A 23,237-nucleotide genomic window follows, 5' to 3' on the forward strand; every position below is an offset into this window, starting at 1 on the left:
TGATTGCCATTGCCACAGCAGACTCATGCATGACAGACCATGAAAGTTGTTTTCTTTCATCTGATAATAATGAGGCTATAACTTCATCTTCATCTAGAGACATTATGTAAATCTTTAAGATTTTTCAGACAGTGAAAACTGAAATGCTTTTGTTGCTTAAAATTCACCATTGACCAATGGCCTTGAAAATATAAAGAACAGAATTAAGGTTAATAAGGTGACCAAACTGTCAAGTTGTCCATCCCTTGGGTCAACAAGGTCAAGGATTGACAAATGCTTCATCAGGATAGCTCTCTGCATGAGTGATTTTCTCCTCAAAGGGGTTTGTTCAAACCCAGCTGTAAATTTAATCTCTGCCATGCGAAATAGCCTCGGAATTCAACCATGGAGAATAATATCTTAACCCCTGTAGGCAGAGACTGAGTGAACATTGTCTTACAGGATGTGGAGACAGGAGGGTGACGCCCATCCATCATAGGTAACCTGTAAAGCAGTTGGAGGTGGGCCCATAACAGAACAACAACACACATATGGGAGTTTTTCTCATGAGATAACTGCTGTGGGATATTTTGGGCTAAAAACATTTTCATTTCAGTGGAGGATTTGACACCTGTGACTTTAATCTTATATTTTTGATTTAAAGAAGAAAAGATCCTCGTGAATCCTTCTGGACTTCAAACAGTGTGAGTAAAACTGTGTTTTGTGATAACTGTCTGAGTATGTATTTGTTACGTTTGGAAAATATCATGGATACATGTTGATGAGCCTGACTGAAGGCATCAACATAGTCTTACTCTGAACACAATTTGTCAAAAGTGGAATTACTTCACTGGATGGTCTAAGAGGAGCTTGGCATTCTGTAACTGGAGACATCTTTGTCCTGTAGTGGAGACAAGTTCCATTATCTGAGGCGACTGTTATCTTCTGTGCTGACACATCCAGGACATTCATGTCAGTGATATATTGTGTATTATCACCTTGAAGCTGGTACCAAGGCTGCAGCAGACTCTTGAACCTACTGGAAGTGGTCAGGAAGAACTGTCAAAGTCTGTCACCAGCTCGGATCAAGTGGCCAATTGATGAAATGGTGAGAAGTGCCCTACCAGCATGTGTTCTTAAAGACAGCTTCACATTATAACACTCAAGCTCTGGGACCAGACACATTTCTGAATCCAACAATAAGGAAGCACCGTTTGTAGTCCAGTTATATGGCTGTGTGAATTGTGTGGTGCTGAATTTGGATTTTTCTAGTACCGTGCATACTGCCAGTGTGCTTGCCTGTCAGTGGCCAGCTGTGAGTGGGCTGTTCTGATTCCTTGAAGAAGAATTTCTTATCAGTCACGATGGTGGTGGATCAGGTAATTTTCTGTTTATCAAAAGTAATTGAAACTTCCTTAGAATAACAGATTCTGCATTTCTTTCTTGAACAAGATTACAGCATCTTAATGAGTTAATTAAAAACAGTTATGACTGGTTTTAGACATAAAAAAGTAAGAATTTCTTTATGAAATTGCAGAGATCAGATATTTATGATAAAGACAAACAATGTAATTTGTTCAATTTATTAGTGAATTTGTAGTAACTATCAAATATATTAGCATGTGTGTCATGATACAAAAATCATTTCTGTCTCAGAAACCTTCACACCATGTACAGATTAGACTGTTTGTGATAAACTGAATTGACTTTGTTTATTTGCTCCTTGAATCAAGTCAAGGGTTGCACCAACATGTAGGTTGTCTTGGAAATGTAGAAACACTCCTGAAACCCTGCTGAGTAACAGGGACTTGTAGACACTACTCCACAGTGTAAATTACAGGGAAAGACCCAGAGGTAGTGCAGATTTACTTGATCAGAGGGCTGCTTATTTTCCAGATTTTGTAAATAACCCTTCTTCGTGGTCCAGGTAGACTCACACTTGCACTTTGCCCAAACCAGATTTATTTGTGATTTGTGACTCCCAAGGCTGGAATCATGACTCGGATCAAACAGGCCTATTTTCTATCAAAAAGTTTGAGCCATATTTGTTCAGCAGGAAAACTCTCTCCATCCTTTTATCTTGAAAGTGTGCTGTGAGCTTAGGCCCGGCCTTGTCTTCCCTGGGCCGCAACAGTGTTAGCTTGCTTAGGCTAGACCCTTAAAGTAATACCGCTTCTGACAGATAAGGGAATATGAATCAGACATAGATAGATAGGAAACTCACTGTTCAGGTTGGATTGTAACAGCACTTTTTATGTATTTTTAGGCATAAGATATCTGAACAAAGGTTTAATAATTTGCTAATTTCTTTTCTATAATTTTTTTTGGTAGCATTATGGAATTTTATTGACAGAATATGTAGAATGTGAAGTGTGTATAAATTATGAATAAAGTAGTTTATATTTCTATTCTCCATTTATTACTGTAGAATAAAACGGGTCTGCAAAACCTCACTGGCAGTAATCTTATTCCATGTGTAAATGAACATTGTCTCCATGTGACACTGTTTGCAATGTCAATTTATTCAGTATATATTTTATGGCCAACATGGCTAAGTTTCAGTGCCAGTAAAAACCATATAAATCAGCATGGCTGGTAAGGGCAACAGCATGACATAATTACAGTGGGTGGAAAGTAGCTTTAATTACCTGCTAGTGCTGCCGCAGGCTGCCGTGGTGGAGTGAAGCCAGCGTAGCTGACCTTTTGAATGACAGTGTCAGCGTACCGAGGTATGTGTCTTGTTATGGTCATGTGGGTAAACAAACCGGAGGCCATTTTCCCCACCACAAGCCTGTAGTTTCTGGCAAGTGTGGACTTTTTTACCTGTACAGGTAGCTTTACCTTGTTAATATCATCAAAGACGACACACCGTACATTGCAATCAATTACCTGGAATGTTGCATTGATCCTAGGAAGGTATTTGTGGTGAGGATACATTCTTGGGTTGGATCACCTCTAAAGGATCCAGGTAAGCGAACTATATGATACATTGCTGGGTGAAATCAACATGTGTCAAAACCAGGTTGATATCAACTGTGGTATATATTTCAGGATATTGTAGGACATTTAGCAGCTGTCATTGAGTCATACTATGTGCAAACATGAGGCTTTGCATGTAGGGAAACACAGCACTATGTAGCTGTATATGATAACTAAATGTAGGTTAAGTACTGTCCATATTATGTTATATGCTGTGATTGACAGGCACATAGTGATGTAATGTACGTACTGCACTGCAGACCCTAGCCACTGCACCCAGACCCTAGTTTCATAAACACCTGAATACATGTAGCTTTCTTCAGTGAACTTGACATTCTTAATTGATTTTCATGGCATGTAGACAGGTATTCAATCACCATTCCCAGGGAAAGTTGGTTTAATATGAGAATGGAGAAAATATTTCATATGTGATAGTACATGTGTCCAAAGCACAAAATCCATTCAAGTACCTTGTAACCTAGAATTACAAAGCACACGGCAGGTATTGATTTATTTGTGGCGTGACACACTCTTGACTGGTGTGTTATAAATCACCCAATCTTCATCCTGGAAGGTGGCTGTTATGAGTTATTTATACATAATATTGTCTAGTTCAGTGAGTGTACCAAGGGATGTCTTGGCAATACCAGTACTACTTCAGGAACATTCTGCTATAACTAGGAATAATCCAGTGTCCTGATATTCCTGCTTTTGTTCCATGTATTAATACCTATATAATGAGAAATGTGCACAGTGTACCGTTGTATATATGTATGAGTCCAATATTATTATTCCCTTAGTGAATTATCTTATGATATGTTATTACGTACATCCTGCCAGTCTCTTGATAAGATTTGTGGGTTTTTTAAATGGTTTTTAATATGTCAATGGAACTGAAGTAATTTGGAACTTGGAGGCGGTTTGACGATAGATGCTCTAAGGTGAGGGTCAAGGCCATATAATACTTTTCAATGTGTTGCCAAATTGAAAGTCAATGAAACGTGGCAGCTGGTTTTAGCCTATTCATCATAGGTATTTGCTATGTAGGTGAAGGTTATACAAGTGAAAGTTAATTGGAAACTAAAGTATATTCCCAGTACGTGTACACATTATGTTAGTGTTTAACCAGTCAAAACAAACAGGAACATTTTTGACATCTTGATAATACCTTTCATTGATCTACATACAGTAGTGACATAAGCTGCTTAATGGGGGCAGTGGGGTAATCTGTGTTCAATTCCCCACATGGGTACAATGAAAGAAGTCTATTTCTGGTGTACCCCACCATGATATTGCTAGAACATTGCTGTAAGTGGCATAAAACTAAACTCACTCACACCCTTATGTATGCTTATTTGTATATGTTATATGTTAAAAAAGTATAGAGACACAAGAACTTTAATAAGTCTATCTGTACTATATGTTAAATACAACACAATATTAAACTGCTAGTATTACAAATGTATTCATTGCTTAACAGTTGAATAGAGCATACTGTGCATGGTGAGTTCAGGCAACGATGAAGGATATGTCACATCTGTATCTGAAAACTAGAATGGTAGTCCGAGTCACACTGTCAAAAACAAAACTGACTTGTTCAAACGTCTGTTGAGGACCCAAGACCAACAGACAGGGACTCTGAGTTTGAACTATTTCCATTTAAAACTTGATTTGTCATCACCATATCTCACCAAACGTCATCTATATTACACCAGATGTTGCTGATGACAGCAGTGTGTGATATATCTGTAGGCTACATGAGCCCTTTGTATTACCTGGTATAAAGTAGCAGCTAGACCATCAGCCAAACAGGAAAATTGGCACAATCTGGCCGAGTGTGCCACGTGCACTTCCCACATGGATGAGGGCGCACGTTTGCCAAGTGTGACTGTAAGGAGCAGTAGAGCGTTTTGGAGAAACCTGCAGGCTTTCCATCTACAGATCTGTAATTGATGCATTGCGGTTGACTTTGTCAATATATCAATGACATGTTACAATAGATAACATCAATATCAAGCTTCCCTGTATATCATTTCTATAGTCATTAAATAGGATAATTGTCTGAAGTGTGATATTATCCTAGTTTGAAGAGGCCTTGTGCGTATCGACTCCAAACATTGTGGTGTTTCTGTAGCAGATAATAATCCCTTGGTTACCTACCTAACAACTTCCTTGTCCATCTGCTCGATCTCTGAAATGTTAAACATGCTGGACAGTGATGCTGGCAGAGAGTTACAGATCCTGTTGTTTCTGTGTTACAGCAACAGTATCTTAAAGTCATTTCAGTACAGTTCTCATCTCACTAGAGGAGCAGTGGGATAGCCTGGTTAGTTATAGTGCTTGCTTGTCATGCCAAAGACCTGGGTTCAATTTCCCACATGGGTACAATGTGTGAATTCTTTTTTCTGGTGCCCCCCTCCACGATATTGCAGAAATATTGCTAAAAGCAGCACAAAAACTTACTCACTCACTCACAGATTTGTTGCTCTTTGTTTCCATGCAATAGAAAACAAACTTTCTTGTTGAAATCAAAAATAGTACTCAAGAAAATGATTAACCTTGACATCATTAATGCAATGAAATTCTAATATCAGCAACTCCGTTTGGCATATACACACATCATATCTGGAAGAACCCTGTTAAACTGAAGGGGGCCTTTAAGAAATACTTGTTGTGGTGCAAGTGTGCCACTGATGTATGAAATATGTTTGTTATGGTCCAAGTGTACCACATACCTGGCCTGTTGTGTTGTAAGATTCTTGGTATGTAGCTATTGCCATCATTGCAACAAGGAATTCGCTTTAAAAAAAGACAGACTTAACTTTTTTTTTTTACACATGCAGACATGTTTAGTTCTTGTAGAATCCTTCTAGAAATCAAAATATTTATGACCCAAGAACCCAAGTGTATTTTCGATGTCTGACATCATCATCACCTTGATTATCATGATTACATCGGAAAATCTACATCATTTGCAGACAGGTCTCTCTGACATGCAGTAACCACCCAGTATCTCCTGCAATGCCCCTAGGGCAAGTACGTGGTGGAACAACAGTATATCTAATGTTTTATTCATGTCTTTTGTTGGCAACAAAACACGGTCCATGATTCTGCCCCCAGCTATGTTGTTTTCCCTGCATGTCCTGAATGTAGCCCCGCCTAGCTATTCTGCCTTGCCCTGTGGCAGTCATGGTCAATTTTAATCATCTGTGGCCTCAGATCTCATCACCCTGCAGCTGTTATTCATACCATCTGCATTTGAGGGAGGTCACAGGGATGTATGCTGGGTCCTTTATTCTTGTTACATTTCTCTGAGTTGATTTTCATCATCTTCAGCATTCATTTTCACCTGTAGGTAGGGCTTTTTGTGTGTTTCCTGCCAGATTTTAACACATGGAGGATGTAGGAATACCATGCAGATGGTGGTGAGGTGTCATTAATATGGTATATGTGGCTGCATGACCTGTTCATATCTGTATTTGCAATTCAAGTGGTATGATACAACCAATGAATCTTGAATGCGTAGTTGCTGTTTTTATTAGCTTTCATAATGTCATATTAAGCTGTAATTAGATATATATCTGTTTTCACCACATTAGAGATGACCTATCACTTAAACTAAATAAACTTACAGGAATAAACATTCTTGATTGAACTGATATATTTATTATGTATATGCCTCCTATATATTCAGTGCTTCCGTGAGATGTGTGAGTGTGAGCTGTGATCTACTGGCTGATGTGTCTGATAGATCCCAGTGATGAGACCCTGCAGGTACTTCCTGTGAACCACATCTCAAGTACTGTGAGATGACCCCTCTTATCTGTAGGCTCTCTCATGCTATTAAAGAACCATTTGATTCACAGTTCTGAAACATTTGATGAAACCTTCTTTATTCCATATTAATGAAGAAAACTACGTGAGGAGAATTAATAAGTAAGATATGTTTTATCTGACATGTTAACATGTACAAATATATTTTGAATAAATTAGCATTCACTTGCAATGGGTACAAATATGAGCCTTAAAGTTAATTATGAAATAGGGCATTACCCTTGCAAGATAAATTATGAATTATGACAATGATAAATGATATAAGCATATTGCATATATATATTATATTATATAAGTAGCTGGTTTTGGAGTCTGTGTATATCTATAACTGGCTCTTACTATCAATACACAGATGTACTATACGTCACATTTATGCTTGGTAACCTAAAAGCCTGCCTGCTGCAGCCCAAACCTTGTGTATGGTGGCCATACATGTAAAGGGAAGCAACTCTCTTCTACCACAGCTTCATCAAGTGCTACCCATGTATATTGAACTCCTCCTAATTGTCTGTCCATTACTGATTAATTGTCTGCATGTAACAAAATGTCATGAAAACCTCAGAACACACATATCACTAATACTTGCAGCGGAAGCTGACAAAGGGCGCGGTTGACTGGGTGTAAAGTGTATCACTTCCTAGGTGGGTGTGTGATATACTCATCATCACATGTAGGTTGCAAGGAACAGAACATGTTAATCATCATTTGTCACTCAAGATGAGTATCTTGCTTCAGTTGGTGATGATGTTGGATACACCTCAAAACCAAAAACTGTGAAAACTGTTTACAGAATGAAAACGGTTTTCTAAAACTTTGGGTGTCAGCAGGTGGGGTGTTGAAACATGATGGAAAAAAACTGATCCAACATCTTGCATGTCAAGTAATACTCAAGTATCCAGTCATATTTCAGCAATCAAGATTTTAGTTTCCTCTTCATGAACTTTCCTGTACTGATTTCCATTAATATAACATCAAGTATGTACAGAGTGTTTTCAATAGTGTTCAGTGTATGTTCACTTTAATATTTTTCCTTGTTTACACATACATTTATAACATTAAAAACTGGATTCATGGTTTGATTAGGAGCTTTTGAAAGTATTTCTTTCAGAGTTGTTCAATTGAGGAAAGATTATTTGACAAACTGTCGGGTCTTAATGAAATAACTGAGATGTGTGTGTATGATCACAGTAGCACAGTGATTACATGCTTGTATTTATTTCCATTTTTTTATTTAGATACTTGGTTGGTAGGTCTGTTAACCGAAATGATTTTCAATGATATTCTTCTTCACAGTATGACTTGGTCATTGTAACAGCCATAAGTTAGGGTGTGCCAGTCTTAGGCTCATGACTACTGGGAAACGAGCCCTTGTTTGTACAATAAAGGAAGTTCAACATTTCATGTAGGAGGCTGAAATTTGATGTGGCGATTTATTTCAATATATTCATATGTATTTAAACCAACCATGCATCATGCACTACAAATTTTCACATTCCCATGTGAATGGCATGAAAGCTGACATGCTAGATATAGCCACTCCCTTCTCTGTAACATACAAACATGATTAGAGGAGGTCAGAAGTTTCTGTACAATGAAGGGGGTGGAGTGACTTTATAAACTTTTAGTAAACAGATATATTATGTTCACTGAACTAAAGAGATCTTATTTGTAAAAGCATGCAGTGGAAGACAGGGTGTTCTGCTTTACATGGTACCCATTATATATATATATATACATACAGATAGACAGACAGACACAAACACACATGTATGTATACGAGGAAAAGTGATTTAACAATCAACTATGTACCTGAAACTTCATGTATAAATATTCAAGAACAGGAAACAACTATTTCACGTATGCTCTAACATGGACTGTTCCACAAAACATATAATTTAAGTTACTGTATGCCAAGGGTGTCATGAAGAATTCATTGGGCAAACAGAGTGCTTGAGGGACAGAATGTGCAGCCATAAACAGCAGATTTAGGACCCCAAAACAAGGTGCATTCCCTTAAGTGCTCACATCGACAAATGTGCATCAGGAAAGGATACAAAATTTCAAATATTCCCTTTCTATAAAATGAACACAACTGGTTCCATGCAAAGTTGGGTTTAAGAAAACTATTTCATTAAACAGTTGTGTCTGTTGTTAAATCAGTAACACAGTGCATGAGAATTATACTTGTTTTCCAAGTAATAGTAGTACTCACAGCTGTGAAAGCCACCAATGTGACGTCATGTCAACGGCTTGTCACAACATTTGTATACAGTTGCATTGTGATGTCATGTCAAAACGTTATCTGTGTAACTGTAATCACTTATCATGTCTCCCTGAAGATAAAAGTGAAACGTTGGAAAAGATCCGTGTTGTGTGATTATTTCAGGAACTTCTATGTATAGAGTACAAGACATGGGTGCTCTGCTACATACTCTGAAGCCCTCTATGAGACAGTCTCTCCATGTGTCACATAGCAACCAGACAAATCCTGAAGCAACAAGAGGGAAGAAACACCCAACAGTGTAACACTGTTTCTTAGATGTTTTCAGACACCTTATGCACATACAAAACATTTACTTACAATTTGGTAGAAATGAGTTCGAAGAATAATAACCACCTGTAAAAACACTCCCAGAAATAGGATATGAAAGGTAGGATTTTAGGTCATAACCAGAAAGTAAAATGTTGAGCCAGTATGGTCGTTTATACACCAAGTAAAACACCCGGGTAAATTAGTTGTAAGGGGGTCAAGGCTTGGCATACCTCACTGAACCGGCCTGTGTGCAGGCAATGGAGGGTCAGCATATACTTAGGTACAGGCTAGATGCTTCTCATTTCTGTGTGGGTGGACGTTAAACAAGCTGACAACCTATTACATAAATACATTCCTTTAAAAACCCATGTAGGGTCTTTATGAAAACACGTAAGTTGCGTGCAGGGAAATGTGATCACATTATGAATGCTACTCGCCTTTGTACTAGTTATTACCTCCGGCAAAGGAAACTGATTATTGTTGTTTGAATTAATGAGATAATGTCCTGATATGCTGCCATTAACTGGATGCATGTACTATATACTCTCTTTACTGCGGATATTTTTCATGACGGAATTGTTGTGGATGTATAGTGGTACATTTAAAACAATTGATTTGTTTTTACCAGTTGTGAAGTACACAGTGTTTACAAGTTCTCACTTGAGATGACTTTTGGTGAAAGCATGTGTCATCATAGTTCATTTGGAGAGCTCTTAAGTGCTTTTCGTTCTAAATTGACATAGATTATTAGGTCACATTTCTTCTGTTAAGTTTGTTACAGTTGTGTAATTCATGAATGTTACTCAATGCCTGGGGTGTCATCTCTTGGACATTGTATTTATGATACTTACCAGTAAAATATTGCTTCAGTGTCATGAATTTCAAAACATGTTGAGCTTAGGTGGGATAGCGAAGTGGTTTAAGCATTGGCTGAAGACCTGTGTTCATTCCCATATGGGTACATTGTGTGAAGCCTATTTCTGGTGTCCCCTGCCATGATATTGCTGGAATATTGCTCAAAGCGGCATAAAATTAAATTCAATCTCTCAAAACATGTTAAACATGACTTTATTGTTAAGTGATGTTCATATCATAGGAAATCAGTGGTTGGTAAATATATTTGTTTTGATAGTGGAATGTATCACAATATGAGGAATACAGCAAAGAAAAATTGGTGCAACCTTCGGAATAACCAAATAGATTGGCCACTATGACAGAAGAGTGCAGGGAAAGTATGGATATCAACCTACTCATTGGCCAGACCCAACACTGACCGCATGGTCCACATTCCTGACCACGCCCCCTCCCATCCTGGCATCCAGTATAAACCATCAGCACATGTGATGGGGAGGGGATTAAGTGCATTCAGCTGTGGGTATATATGATATACTTACCTACTATGTGTCTGTATACACAGTAACAAGTACCATACATGAGGGTAGATGTCAAAGGTCAAATATCACATTTGGATACCACTACAGTCATTTTGACACAATAGTGCGTATCACTCGGTGGAGATTTGTAATACGAGAATAATGAAATGGTAGCTTGTTACAGGTACCGACATCACATGCTTGATCATAGAGTAAGACCTACACCAAAATGTCTCTCTACCAAAATATGTTGTTTATCTACATATTGTTATCCTTTCTTAGCTTGTGTGCTTTCTTCATTTACATATTCCTGATAGCAGAATATCGGTGTAGCTTCAGCAGGTTAAAGCTAAATTAACTTATGTTGAAATCCACCGAAAAACTGCTTTGAAATAACAGTTTGTTTCTTTGACCATTTGTCTTTAAGACTAACACTGGAATTATAACTCAAGTAGTCCTATTTTGTAGCAGCCTTCTTGAATGTGTAATTTAATGTCTGTGCCTTCACGTGATCTTACAGGAAGTGCCTCGGAATAAGATGTAATAATTATGTCCTACTCCATGGCCACATTTATCTCTGCCTTAAGATGTTGATGTATTGCTGGTCTTCCCAAATAATATTCACATCAAATTCTTAAAACATCTTTGTAATTAGGAAGACAGTCAGTCAGCATGTGTGTTGTAACAGGAAGCGTAAATAGCCCATTCTGTTCAATGCAGGAGTTAGCCAGTGTAGGGACCCAGCTGTGTGTGGGTTTGCTGTTGCACTCACCACCAGAGTGACTCATCCCTTCCTTGCAATGTAACCAGCAGGACCATTGGAAATACGTCAGAGAGACATAGAAAAACTTGTAGACTCCTACAACAGCAGCTGACTCCATGCTCGTTGTCATTCGTCAAACAAGAACCCTAATCTGACAGACTGACATCAGGATCCTAATTTGGAATCAAACAATGTAGCAAGGATTTTTAAGTTAGTTGGTCACCTTTTTGCACTCTTAAATGAGGTTACAAGTGTTCTTAATGTGTTGATAATGCTCCAAATGGGATGAGTCATTTCAAACAGAAGTATTTAATCATGTTTTTACATTTTTGGAATTAAAATAAGATTTTTGTGGGGCATGTTTACGAAGATTTGTTGATAGTGAGAATGTTCCAGTTATTTGGTATTAATGTCATCAAGAATTTAATGAAAGCATACCACTGAAATAGGCTGTTTGTAGTATGGATGATAAATACTGGACAAACTGGTGGCTATGCAAGGTGTGGTGCCTTAGTATCAGATTGAATTTCATTCTTGAAATTGTATTAGTGTCTTCATAGGAAATATTGCAATTAATGCATGTAGATTAAATCTCAACAATACCTCTTCAGTAACATATATATTGTATCAGTGTAAGTTTTACTTGAAAATCATATGATCATTGTACAGTATGTATGATTAGTTTGTGATCAAAGGTTGCTGAGCATTAGTATGCTGTGATGATCAAAGAGGAAGAATTAATCATTGGTTGACAGACTGACAATGACCATGTAATGTGTGATTGATTATATGATCAATTTCATAATGTTTGAAATTATTATGCTAAATATAGAATCTATGGTGAAATTGATACCTTTTCTTCATGAGCTAATAGTGAGGACCTCACCTATTTGACAGCTCTCAGTACTTTGATCTGTGTGGACCCTGTGTTATTTCTTCAGACTAGTTTATTGACAGAATTACATGATGTATGTAACAGAGAAGTGTAGCGTAGATGAGTTATGCTATAATATTGAGTATTTGCTGCAAGAGACTAATGAAATGGAAGGCCCAGCTGTTAAATGTGCAGGGAAATATGTGGACTTCGTTGTTCATTCTGCTCCTGCAACAAATGCAGGAATAAATTGACACACCATCCACAGAAGAGCTTCATTTCAATACCTGGTCTCAAGGCGGATGTGTGATGGAGAAAATCAGGGGTTATGTTTGATGTAGTGTTGTTCTGTAGGCCTCTGTAGAAAGGTCACTGTTACAACTCTCTTTATTTACCATTAAAAAAAAGTAGGGGATGCAGGATTTACAAGATCGATAAAATGCACATGATGAAGCCAAGGAGGAAATGGTGATGAAGAGATAGTAACTGAAATTTTACAATTTATTCCATTGCTTTGGAAATGTTTCATCTGCATGGATATATGTTACTTTTGGTCATCTGTATCAGCATTGGCTAGTGGTATCCTTGCTAAATGGATATCCCCTAATTTTTCAAAATGGTTTTTACAACTATATGATGGTGGTCTTTAAACAGACCATGAATCCAGGGATTGACGCCATGAGCAATGATCTGTACAGGTGGATACAATATCATGTATCAAGGATCTTGACCACCTGATTGTCATTTCATGCAAGAGTCATGGGTTACTCATGACAACTTCTAGATCTTCGTAAGCCACAATTGTCATGAGACAAAATATACTGAACAGCAAAAGAAACACTATTTTCAAAACCTCATGAAAGTAAGCATTCATGTTTATGTCTTCCATTTAAAAACTTGACAAAAGCCAAAGTTTTGTCTCTTTTGTTGCTCAGTATATATGTCTGTATGAAGCAAGATGAGGGATTATCACAGTATCTACACACAGAGACATTTAAACATTTAATTACCAGTTATTTGGGTGTATATACTTGATCCTGTCTGTTGCCTGTCTGAGAAGAGTTATTGCTAAGTTTTACAGCACTTTGCCCTTCTGTCATCTTCACACCATCTGAACTCATAGCTATGTGGAACAAGTTCCAAATCTCAAAGGAGAAGTGGTTGATTAAAGTTACAAAGACATAATGATGTATCTAACGTACGTTTTCACCCAGAGTATTTATTGTAGATCTGTCATCATTAGGCCACAGTCATTACCAAATTAAAAAAACACCACTGACAGTTATTAATTGCATCTCAGGTGTGACTGTCTGTGAAGACAAAGCTTGACAATGTATGAATCACTGTTCTACTGTGAATCACAGGTTGTCCCCACTCTGATTAGTTCCAGGTGAGCCTCTGGAGATATGCCATCTTCCTTTCCAAAATAACCTCTCTATAATAGCTCCTTGCTATTTAGTAGTACTCTGAGGCAACAGGGTGCTTGGATGTTTGTTTGTACCCTCACTGCAAAATTATCTATCTCATGGCAAAACCTGAACATCCTTCCATAAAAATCACCTTTATTGGATGGAATGTTCTCGTGAAAGGATTTAGTGTGCATGGTTTGTTTATGCTATTATAGATAGGGGTTGAGTAGGTGAAAGGTTGTTTCAGGATTATGGTGCTTTTATCTATCCCTCTCCAGTTTTGAGCAAGATATGCTTGTCTGTATGTTGTCTGGACCATTGAAACTTGTCAGGCCACACTGTAGCTTGGGTGCACCTAGAATATGAAATGGTAAAAGTTACCTCAAGTCTGTATGGTCATATGAAGAGTATCCACGGTAAACGGTTGGCACAGTCGAGAGTCATTAATTAAGGCTTGATGCAAACAGAAATAACCTGAGCCAAGTGTGTGTAAAATGTCAGCATGTATATCTGTAGTGTAGCAGGATGGGAGACAGCTCGGAGTAAGGAAGGGCTGGCAGTTGGTGTTCACTATGTGAGGAATCCTATACCATCCTCTGATCTCCATATAAAGTGATGGGGTGCCTGCAGTCCTCCTCCAGTCACTGGGGGCTGCGAGGGGGAGTGGGAGGGGGGCACATGTGTGCGTGAGAAGGGCCTTGTGCTGCGCAATGTGCACAGACTCTGCGATCTAGTCAGAGGTCACCTCTAACCTTCCATAGTTAAAAACTGGGTTTCGTTTTCGCGGCAGGTATGTAGCCTTTGTGGTTATTCATGTGTTCTTTAGCAACTATTGTGGCTATTGTGCACGAAAGGCTCCCCTCCCAACCACTGCCTTTACCCTCAATTAACCTTTATGATGGCATTGAAAGCATTAAACTTTTTTTTTTCCAAGAAAACATATGGGAAAATTTACATTTTGTATAAATGTAATTTTCACATGAGACAAACTTTAGTTGTTTATGACAGGCAGCTTCCGTGATGTCCAGAACAAAGTTGCAGGATTATCATACTGAGTTACCCTCATGCACTTAATTACAGGGTAGCCAGCGGGGAACCACCATTATTTGATTGTTATCTGGAAATGCACCCAGGGGATTCTTCAGTAATAAAGTGGTGATAAAATAACCAAGGCAATGCTTTATATCTGTACCTGATGAAAAATCTTGTTTATATTTTCAAACTAAAAAACATATGACACATGATTTCACTTTTGAATATTGTAATATTTTTTAATTATTACTTGTTTCAAGTCTCAGAAATGGCTGTTCATTTGGGTTGACGTTTTTTACATTGCACAGCCATGTTTTAGTGATGGTAAAGTCATTTAACCAGGTTTGTGAGGATTTTTGCATTTAGTGATGTTATTGCAAGATGCATATGTATCTGGCTGCCCCTGACTGTAATGTAGATAACAGGTTTAGTCTTATACCAGCTGAACTCAGATGACATGGAACATGGGTATTCTGACATATACCTATACTTTGTTTCAGATATGTTAGTCATGAAATTGTTGTTTTACATGCAACTGCATTTATATCTTTCCCACAAAGGTCATTTTCTGTATCATTATCATAGTCATGGTTCAATCAAATAAGATAAAAATGAATACAACTTTATTCTCATCAGTAAAGTGTCACAGGTGTGTTTTTCAAAGTCAGCACTTTCATAGAGCCAGGTTTGGCCTACTTTTATACCTTTGATTTACTTGAATGAGCACTGTCATACATTTACATATAAACCTACAACTTCTTGCCACACAAATGTGTCAACCCCACCAAGCCGATCACTTCTACAATGCAGAATCTGACTTAACTGTAAATAAAGCTTGACACAACTGGACTCCTTCCCGCAGACCCCTTTTATTATTTCCTATAAATGAACATTCTTCTGGAGACAGTGCACAGTGGTCTATCTCTTAGGATTTGGGCCTCAGTTGGGTACCAGCTACCTTTTATATGGTAATAAGATCTTGGCTTTATTCCGATTTGTTGACTGGGAGAGTTGTAATACCTGGCCTAGAGGGTATTCTCTAGCTGCCACTATAGCTGTAGTTGTATACGCCTATTGAGTGGACGACCTTAGTGTGACCTAGTTAGGCGAAAAGTGGCTTGTTTCACCCAATACCCATTCTGTTTACCTTGTGTGACATTTGGATTTCAGGTAGCAGTCCGCATTGAATCTGGTAGGTGGAAATTTGTTGCTTTTTTGGTCCGCTCTGTTGACTTTCAAGTGAACGAAGTGTGTAGTTGAGAATTCAACCATGCCATCTTGAGGATAACATGTGTCAGTGAACAGGTGGGGATATGAGCATATAGGTTTCATTCTTCCATGCTCTTGTGAATACTTTGTCATTATATCATGTGTAGGAATCATGCTACACAAATATTTGCGAAGTAGTAAATGACAGAAATCAAGACTGTCAGTTCACATAGGCAGAGTGCAGGTTTATATTTAGCTATGAAAATGCACTTTTTGGTACGTAGTTTCATTGATAACTATCTCCAGCTTTCTGATTTGTGTTATTAGATTTGTTTGTTGGAACATGAAATGCTGTAGCCTGATCTGGTTTGTTTGAATTATGCACATTATTATCTGTGATGGTGCACTTTTTACTGGTCAGGTTTTAGATAGGTTATGTGGGAAGCTGAGTTGAATTATCACTGCCTGTGTCAACAATAATGTATTGAATAGAGTTATGTGCACAGAGGGAGTGGTGGATGGTGTGCAGGTGGTTTATGCAACCGTGCAGCTTGACACTGTGTCATCAAGGTCCAGAATGTTGCCCTTTGCTCCTCATATCTTCAGCACAAGCCAAACAGGATGATCAGAATCAAGTGTTTTAGGCTGTTGGTTATGTGTTAGCTTCTTTAGGTTACATGATGTTTATATTTATTTGTTTACCATGGAATAATGGCCTGTTTATTATAAGGACAGTAAATAAGACAAGCAAGATATATTTACTTTCAAAATATTTGTTTTAGCTGGTGTTGACACACTTTGTATGGGGTATCAAAGACATTGTTTGTTTTTGATTAAGTGTATAGGGATTATGTCATTCAGAATATGATTTCATAAAAATTGATACTCTTTACTGTCAACCTGTTGTCCACTCACAGAGGCATTGCCCTCAGCATGAAAATACCTGTATATATACTGTGACACAAAGAAACAGCATGGTACTCGACTACATGCCAGACGAACATTAAATCCCGGAAATAAAGTATCATATGTATGTCCTATAGACTTTACATAACTAAATATCCATATGCAAAACAAATCTAAATGGAGCCTGATAACAGTCCTAATTTCTTGACATACCAAGTCATTTGTAGACTTGAGTGGGACTTGTGTTGTGAAGGGGATAGGGGTGGGGTGAGTTTAGTGGATGAGTGAGTGAATTAAGTTGTAAGCCACTTTAAGCAGCTATATTCCAGCAATATCATGGCCAGGACACAAGAAATGGGCTTCACATATTATGCCCATGCTGGGAATTGAACATGGGTCTTCGGTGTGTTGAGACAGTGCCTTAACCACTAGGCTACCCCACAGGTCCCAATCCCGGAGGAGTAGCTTTATATGTGGGCCTGGAAGTACCTGTAAGTGGGAGCTACAGCTACAGCTACAGCTACAAGGCTGTATGCCACCATTGCATGTCTACTAGGGCTGTAAAGATTACAGCTGTTGAGTCTCTGATATCCTCAATAACTATCGATGCATCGTTAGTGTATGCGGCTATCAACAGTTTAGTAATTTATTTCAATTTATAAAAGCACACCGCAGAACACAGGAAGGTCTGGTTTAGAGGTATCCACCCCTGATACCCTTTAACCAAACTTATCTGGTTTTGAAGTTTCTTGTCTGCTGTTAAAATAAACTGAAACTACTTTAGCTTGTGTTTATTTCATGCTATTCATACACTTGGGAAATGGCTTCAAATGAGAAAAGTACAGGACAAAAAACTATTGCAATAATATGGGAATAGTTGGTTGCAATAGACCATTGCAATAGTTCTTTCCCTCTCAATAGTCTCCTGTAATCACTTCATTCGCCTACTCTATGGCAACCAAACACAGCTAAAGAAACCTCTTCTATAGATTCTACAATGCTTGCACCAAAGTTTGTCTACATCTGTGCACTGATTGTCTATATGGTAATGTAACCTTGCAATCTGTGGCCATTTCTCTATATGTTTTGGATAAAATCTTTGTGCAGGATTCAATAATACACAGTACAGATCAATGCAGTCAGATTTTACAATAGGATGATTTTTTTTAATTTCCAAAGAAACAGTATTTTGGGTTGTAAATGATTGATTATTGCAGAAAGTTTCTAAATGGTTGAATAACCCCATCCTTTCCCATGATTGCTCAACAAAGATGCCATTAAATAAACATGTACACATCAAAATGTCTGACATGTTCTTAGTTCATTTCATACAAAAGTGTTTATACAAGCTTTAATTACTGAAACAATCCACATGTACATGTCATGTCAGGTTGTTAATTATGGGAAGTCCGTATGTTTAGCTGTTTATGGATGACTATAGAATATTCCTTGGAATCATATTCAAATGTCTGTTACAAACAAACAAAACTTTTTCTTAATATTTGTATAAAATCACAAAAGACCTAGTATTTCAACAAATGTTGACATTCACTCATTATGTTGCTAAAAGGTAATGTAATTGATGAAATACCCAGTGACTGAAAGCTCCTTTTTACTGCTTCATGTTTTGTACTGGATCAATAGAATAAAACCAGGTGACCCTGAGATAGGCGTCAGCTTTTTTAAATAATTGGCTTTTCTGATGGCTGTTGAAATTGTGATGTGAAGTAAGACATGTGTCTATCCCAAAGCTGGTTGGCCGGCATCTGTCACTGTTGCCTTTATACTGGTCCTGGCATATGACACAACCTTTGTCCAACACATTATGGACAGAAAACTATTTGTGCTACAAGGTCAGCCAATCACACTCTATACAGGTGTAGCATTTCACTTTAGTTACCATGGATACAACCAAATTCATATTTGTTTGTCCTCCATCGAATACAGTCATGCCATGAACCGAAGACAATGAAAACTGATTGATGAATATGAGCAAACTGGAATTATAAAGAGTATATTTTGAAAAAAAATTACCGTTTATGTTATGTTCCGCTATGCGGTATATTAAGAAGATATTTATTTTAGGGGAAAAAACAATATTTGTGTTTGATATTTAGTTCAAGTAAATTTGAGTTGATATTTTATTAAATGGAGCTTACATGCAAACCAGTGTAAAATATCATTACTCAATTAACAATATCAGAGGAGAGAGTATGTAGTTATAAATAACTCAATGGTGATACGAATAACAGACAAAAAAAAATAGTGTAACATGTTGTATTGATTTGTTTATACAAAACTGTTATGTTAATTGCTTAAACCTTTGCCTTAAATTAGTTCAGGTATTGTTGAAATGTGTTGATTACAATCAGCCTGTTACCAGTGACTGGCTATCTGTTAATTCTCCCAGGTAAAACGTGTCAGGCAGATCGTGTTGGTGGAGGCGTATTATCACCTGAATATAATTACAGGTCGCTCTTTTGGGTCACATTTTTCACACGTTTTACCTTCACAGTTTCCTAGCTACAAAGGCTTGCATTCAGATAAGCTATGGCGGATGTGCTTTCAACCAGACATTTTATTGTGAATATTTCATTTTAAATCAATCTTTTGATAAGAGACAGTGGTATTTGTGTGAATTTGACTTGAAGTAATTCTACAGGCAGTAACTGGTCCAACAAGTTCAGTGGAGTTGATGCAACACATGCAGGGGCCATGTGATGATATTGGCGGGTCTATTATTGTGTACGACACACAACCTTTCACTTCATGAGTGACATTGGGTGAATTTCCTTTTCCATTCTGACACTGAATGCCATAATTTAAATTTGATTTTGATATGTGTCTCTGTGTATTGAATACAGCTTTGTCTGAAATTGAAACTTTTAAAAAGAAATTTTATCCAAGAACCAACATACTGGTGGGTTCAGGTGAGGTATTTTTCAGCAGATGATAGACATGGAGGTGTTGTAGAATGGATGTCAATGGGGTATCAGGTGTGAATGAGCATTGCTTGCATAGTCAAAAGCCACCAAAATAAATTCTGACATACTGAATTTTGCACACAGATGTACATCTTGTATAAGTTTAGGGATTGGTACATGTGGTTATGTTTTAGTTTTTGTTTGCCATGTGTCAGTATTGTGAAAAAGCATCGGAGATGTATACTTTGTATCTTTCCAGACTTCTACCCAATCCCAAAAGAAGAAAAATAGAAAATAAAATAATCAGAAATGTGTTGAAAACATTTTCTTCCTGTTGAAAATGTCCATATGTAGCACAAAAAAATGTGAATACAATATGTTGAAATGTTTGACTGTCAGGACTGGATTCATGAACACAGGACATATGTTCAACATATTCTCCATCGAAATGAAAAACAACAACAACAACAACAGAAAAAACATAACCAAATTGATAAGATGTTTTGTCTTGTGTATTAACTTGTCTTTTTCTTTTGACAAAGGTTGTGTGTAAACCAAGAAATAATAAACCGAATATCTTCAAACATAACAGTATTATCAGATGTTCATTGACAGAACCAGGAAGTGGTGCTGTTGAGAACTAATCCCAGGTGCAGAGTCCTTAGTTTTAACATAAAGTTTATACCAGTAAGAAATTGCCCTGGAACAGGTTGTTATGTTCAGGGGATATTCAGTGGCTTACAGTTGGAGAAGGCATCTGCCTACTCATTGTATCCCAGACTCTGTTCATTGTCTGCACGAGGGAAAGGTGATAGTATAATGATCTCTACTCTCTACTCGCCTTGTCTTACCACAGAGGTAAAAAGTTCAGGAGACAGTACATGTACCTGTAATCAGCCTGCTTATCAACTACATAGTAGACTTGCTTGGTCTCCCCATATGGTCCATCTCCAGCTCTGTGTATGTACAGATAAATGTAGATTTACTCAGGCTTTGCATAGCATCCATGAGCTCCATGTTCAGATAAATGTAGACTTACTCAGGCTTTGCATAGCATCCGTGAACTCGTATGTTCAGATAAATGTAGATTCACTCAGGCCTTGCATAGTATCCGTGAACTCAAGCCTTTACCATGTTCAGAGAAGATGTATAGTTGCTGCAGAGCTTCATGTCCACAACTACACCCATACAGTGCATGATCAGCGATAAAGTCAACTTGATTTGACTTCAGCAGAGAAATTTAAAAATTATTAGCTAAAAATACAAACTACCACCAATATTCCACTGAAAATTTATAATTGTAATGGTGCTCAGAAACAACATATGCCATTTAAACATCCACAACATTATAAAATGGGGGTCGGATCAATGAGACTTGAGTGCATATATTCCAAGAGTGTGTTCGTCTAGCACCAAGGGCAGTGGGTTAGCCTATTGGTCAAAATGTTGACTCATCATGTTGAGGACTCATATTTGATACCCAGCATGGGAACAATATAAGAAACCCATTTCTGGTGTCCCCTGCTTTTATATTCCTGTAATATCGCTAAAAGCTGTTTAAAACCATACTCACTCACTCACTCACTCACTCACTCACTCACTCACTCACTCACTCACTCACTCACACATCTTGTACATGCCTCCTCAGAAGCTGACTGGGGACCTTCATGCAAAGAAGTATCATATCGGAGTGAGAAATTTGATTTTAATTAGACTGAGTACCAGTATGGTCAGAAAAAATGTAGACCAGGTTTTATGATCCAATCCAACTAATTTGGTGGACTGAAGTATTTCAAGTGCTACTACCTCTTGAGCAGTTCTGTTTTTTGTCTGAGAACAACATTACGAGTCTCGTAACTTGTCTGCTGCAGTTAAATGGCTCATTCATTACATGACAAGTAACAAGATAATCTTATTGTCTGTAGACTTGGTCATACAGTCTGGAAATATCTGGGTCCCTTAATTGACAAGCGACAATCGTCTGTTTTCCTCAATGAACAGGAATCACCATTCAGACTTGCACAGACTGACTGCCAGAGCCTCCATCTGTTTTCTGCGTTTCACCCTTCTGATTGTTATTTAAAAAATGTGTAACATGAATCATGTCTTTATCAACTTTGGTTAGAATATTATCAGATCAAGAATTTCCGTGCTACATTTCCGTCCTGCTTCAGATGAACTTGAATATGTGATTGCGTCACAACTGTGTAGCTATGTACGACTCACTGAGAGGTTATTGTGACAGGGGGAACTGTCTGTGGGATATTGTTCAGGAAACTGCATTGTAACTAGCTCGTCATAATGAATGAATAATGAAGCATGTGTTTCCCCCATATCCACAAGTGTGGTAATTGGAGGCACAACTTGAAATCTCCTTCTTACAGTGGTGAAATTTCTCAAGACAATGATAAACAGTCATAAAGTGGCTTTCCGCATTTATCGGAAGTCATTATGATTAGGGCCACAGATATTTCTCGTATATCTAAGGATTGACTTGCATCGGGATTCACACAGTTCTTATATTTGTTGATGAGACAACAGACGGTAATGATGAAGCTAGTCACGAATGAATTTGACTTTATCAGAGCGGCAGAAAATGATGAAGAGTTTGACATGACTCTCGAGGAAGAGGAGGTAGGAATGACAAATGTTTATTCTGGGAGTTTGATGACAAATAGGGTGTTGTCAGTTGCACATCTTCCTGTAAAATGCATCCATTGCTGGTGCTGAAATTGTCACATCCGATGTGGATGAAAAATAGACTGTATTCATAGGGCTTTGTTTTATGTCATAAACCAGGTATATTGTAGCTGTATTCATACAAATTCTTATAATCTCAGCTAACATATTGCCTGCAGTTGCAATGATGGTTTGTAATTATAAACCTGAAAAAGGTTTATTAAAAACACTTGTGCAGTCACTACTCACTGCTCATTAGCTCAAAGTTATTCAGCATGAAAGTCAAGTCTGGGTCATCAAGTGTATCATTTTTAGGTTTTGCAACTCTATCTGACATCTGGGGACATGGAGTATTGCTGACTGACATAAAAATGACTGACATTCACTCATATTTGATGGTACTAAATATTGATGAAAAACTGACTGATCAGCAACTTTTACTAAAGGTTTGCTGCTAATATCAGAGTACTCTGAGCCTTGATGCTATTTTGGGGAATCGCCAGTCTTTTTCTGTGTATTTAGAATGTGGGGTAAAACTTTATTATCAATGAAAGAGATGTGAATTACACAGAGCCTAAGTGTTGAAATGTTCTGTCCAGCTTGTTGAGTGTTGAAGTATGTACAAGTGTGTGTCTACATACACACTGTGTAGGACTTGACACACTGCAAGACAAACAATACTCTAAGTGTACAGCAGCACCACCACTGTTTGACCACTTTGCCAACACCTTCTTACACGACCT

General features: G+C 37.7%; 1 protein-coding gene across 24 annotated transcripts in view; it reads left to right on the forward strand.

Annotated features, from left to right (window-relative positions):
* The window catches only part of LOC137298984 (tensin-3-like), a 230,683-nt gene that overhangs the window by 123,552 nt on the left and 83,894 nt on the right, over nt 1-23,237 (forward strand). For 2 of the 24 annotated variants that reach the window (XM_067831435.1, XM_067831443.1), the window contains exon 1: nt 14,464-14,534. The exons of 15 other annotated variants lie outside the window; for them this stretch is intronic. Coding sequence is in view for 1 of the 9 variants with exons in the window: in XM_067831424.1 (XP_067687525.1) it covers nt 1,344-1,358 (15 nt within the window). In the remaining 8 variants the exon portion in view is untranslated. 7 more of the 24 variants (XM_067831424.1, XM_067831444.1, XM_067831442.1 and 4 more) reach the window with 7 other exon arrangements.

This window comes from Haliotis asinina, chromosome 10 (assembly GCF_037392515.1).
Source record: "Haliotis asinina isolate JCU_RB_2024 chromosome 10, JCU_Hal_asi_v2, whole genome shotgun sequence".
Lineage (NCBI taxonomy): Eukaryota > Metazoa > Mollusca > Gastropoda > Lepetellida > Haliotidae > Haliotis > Haliotis asinina.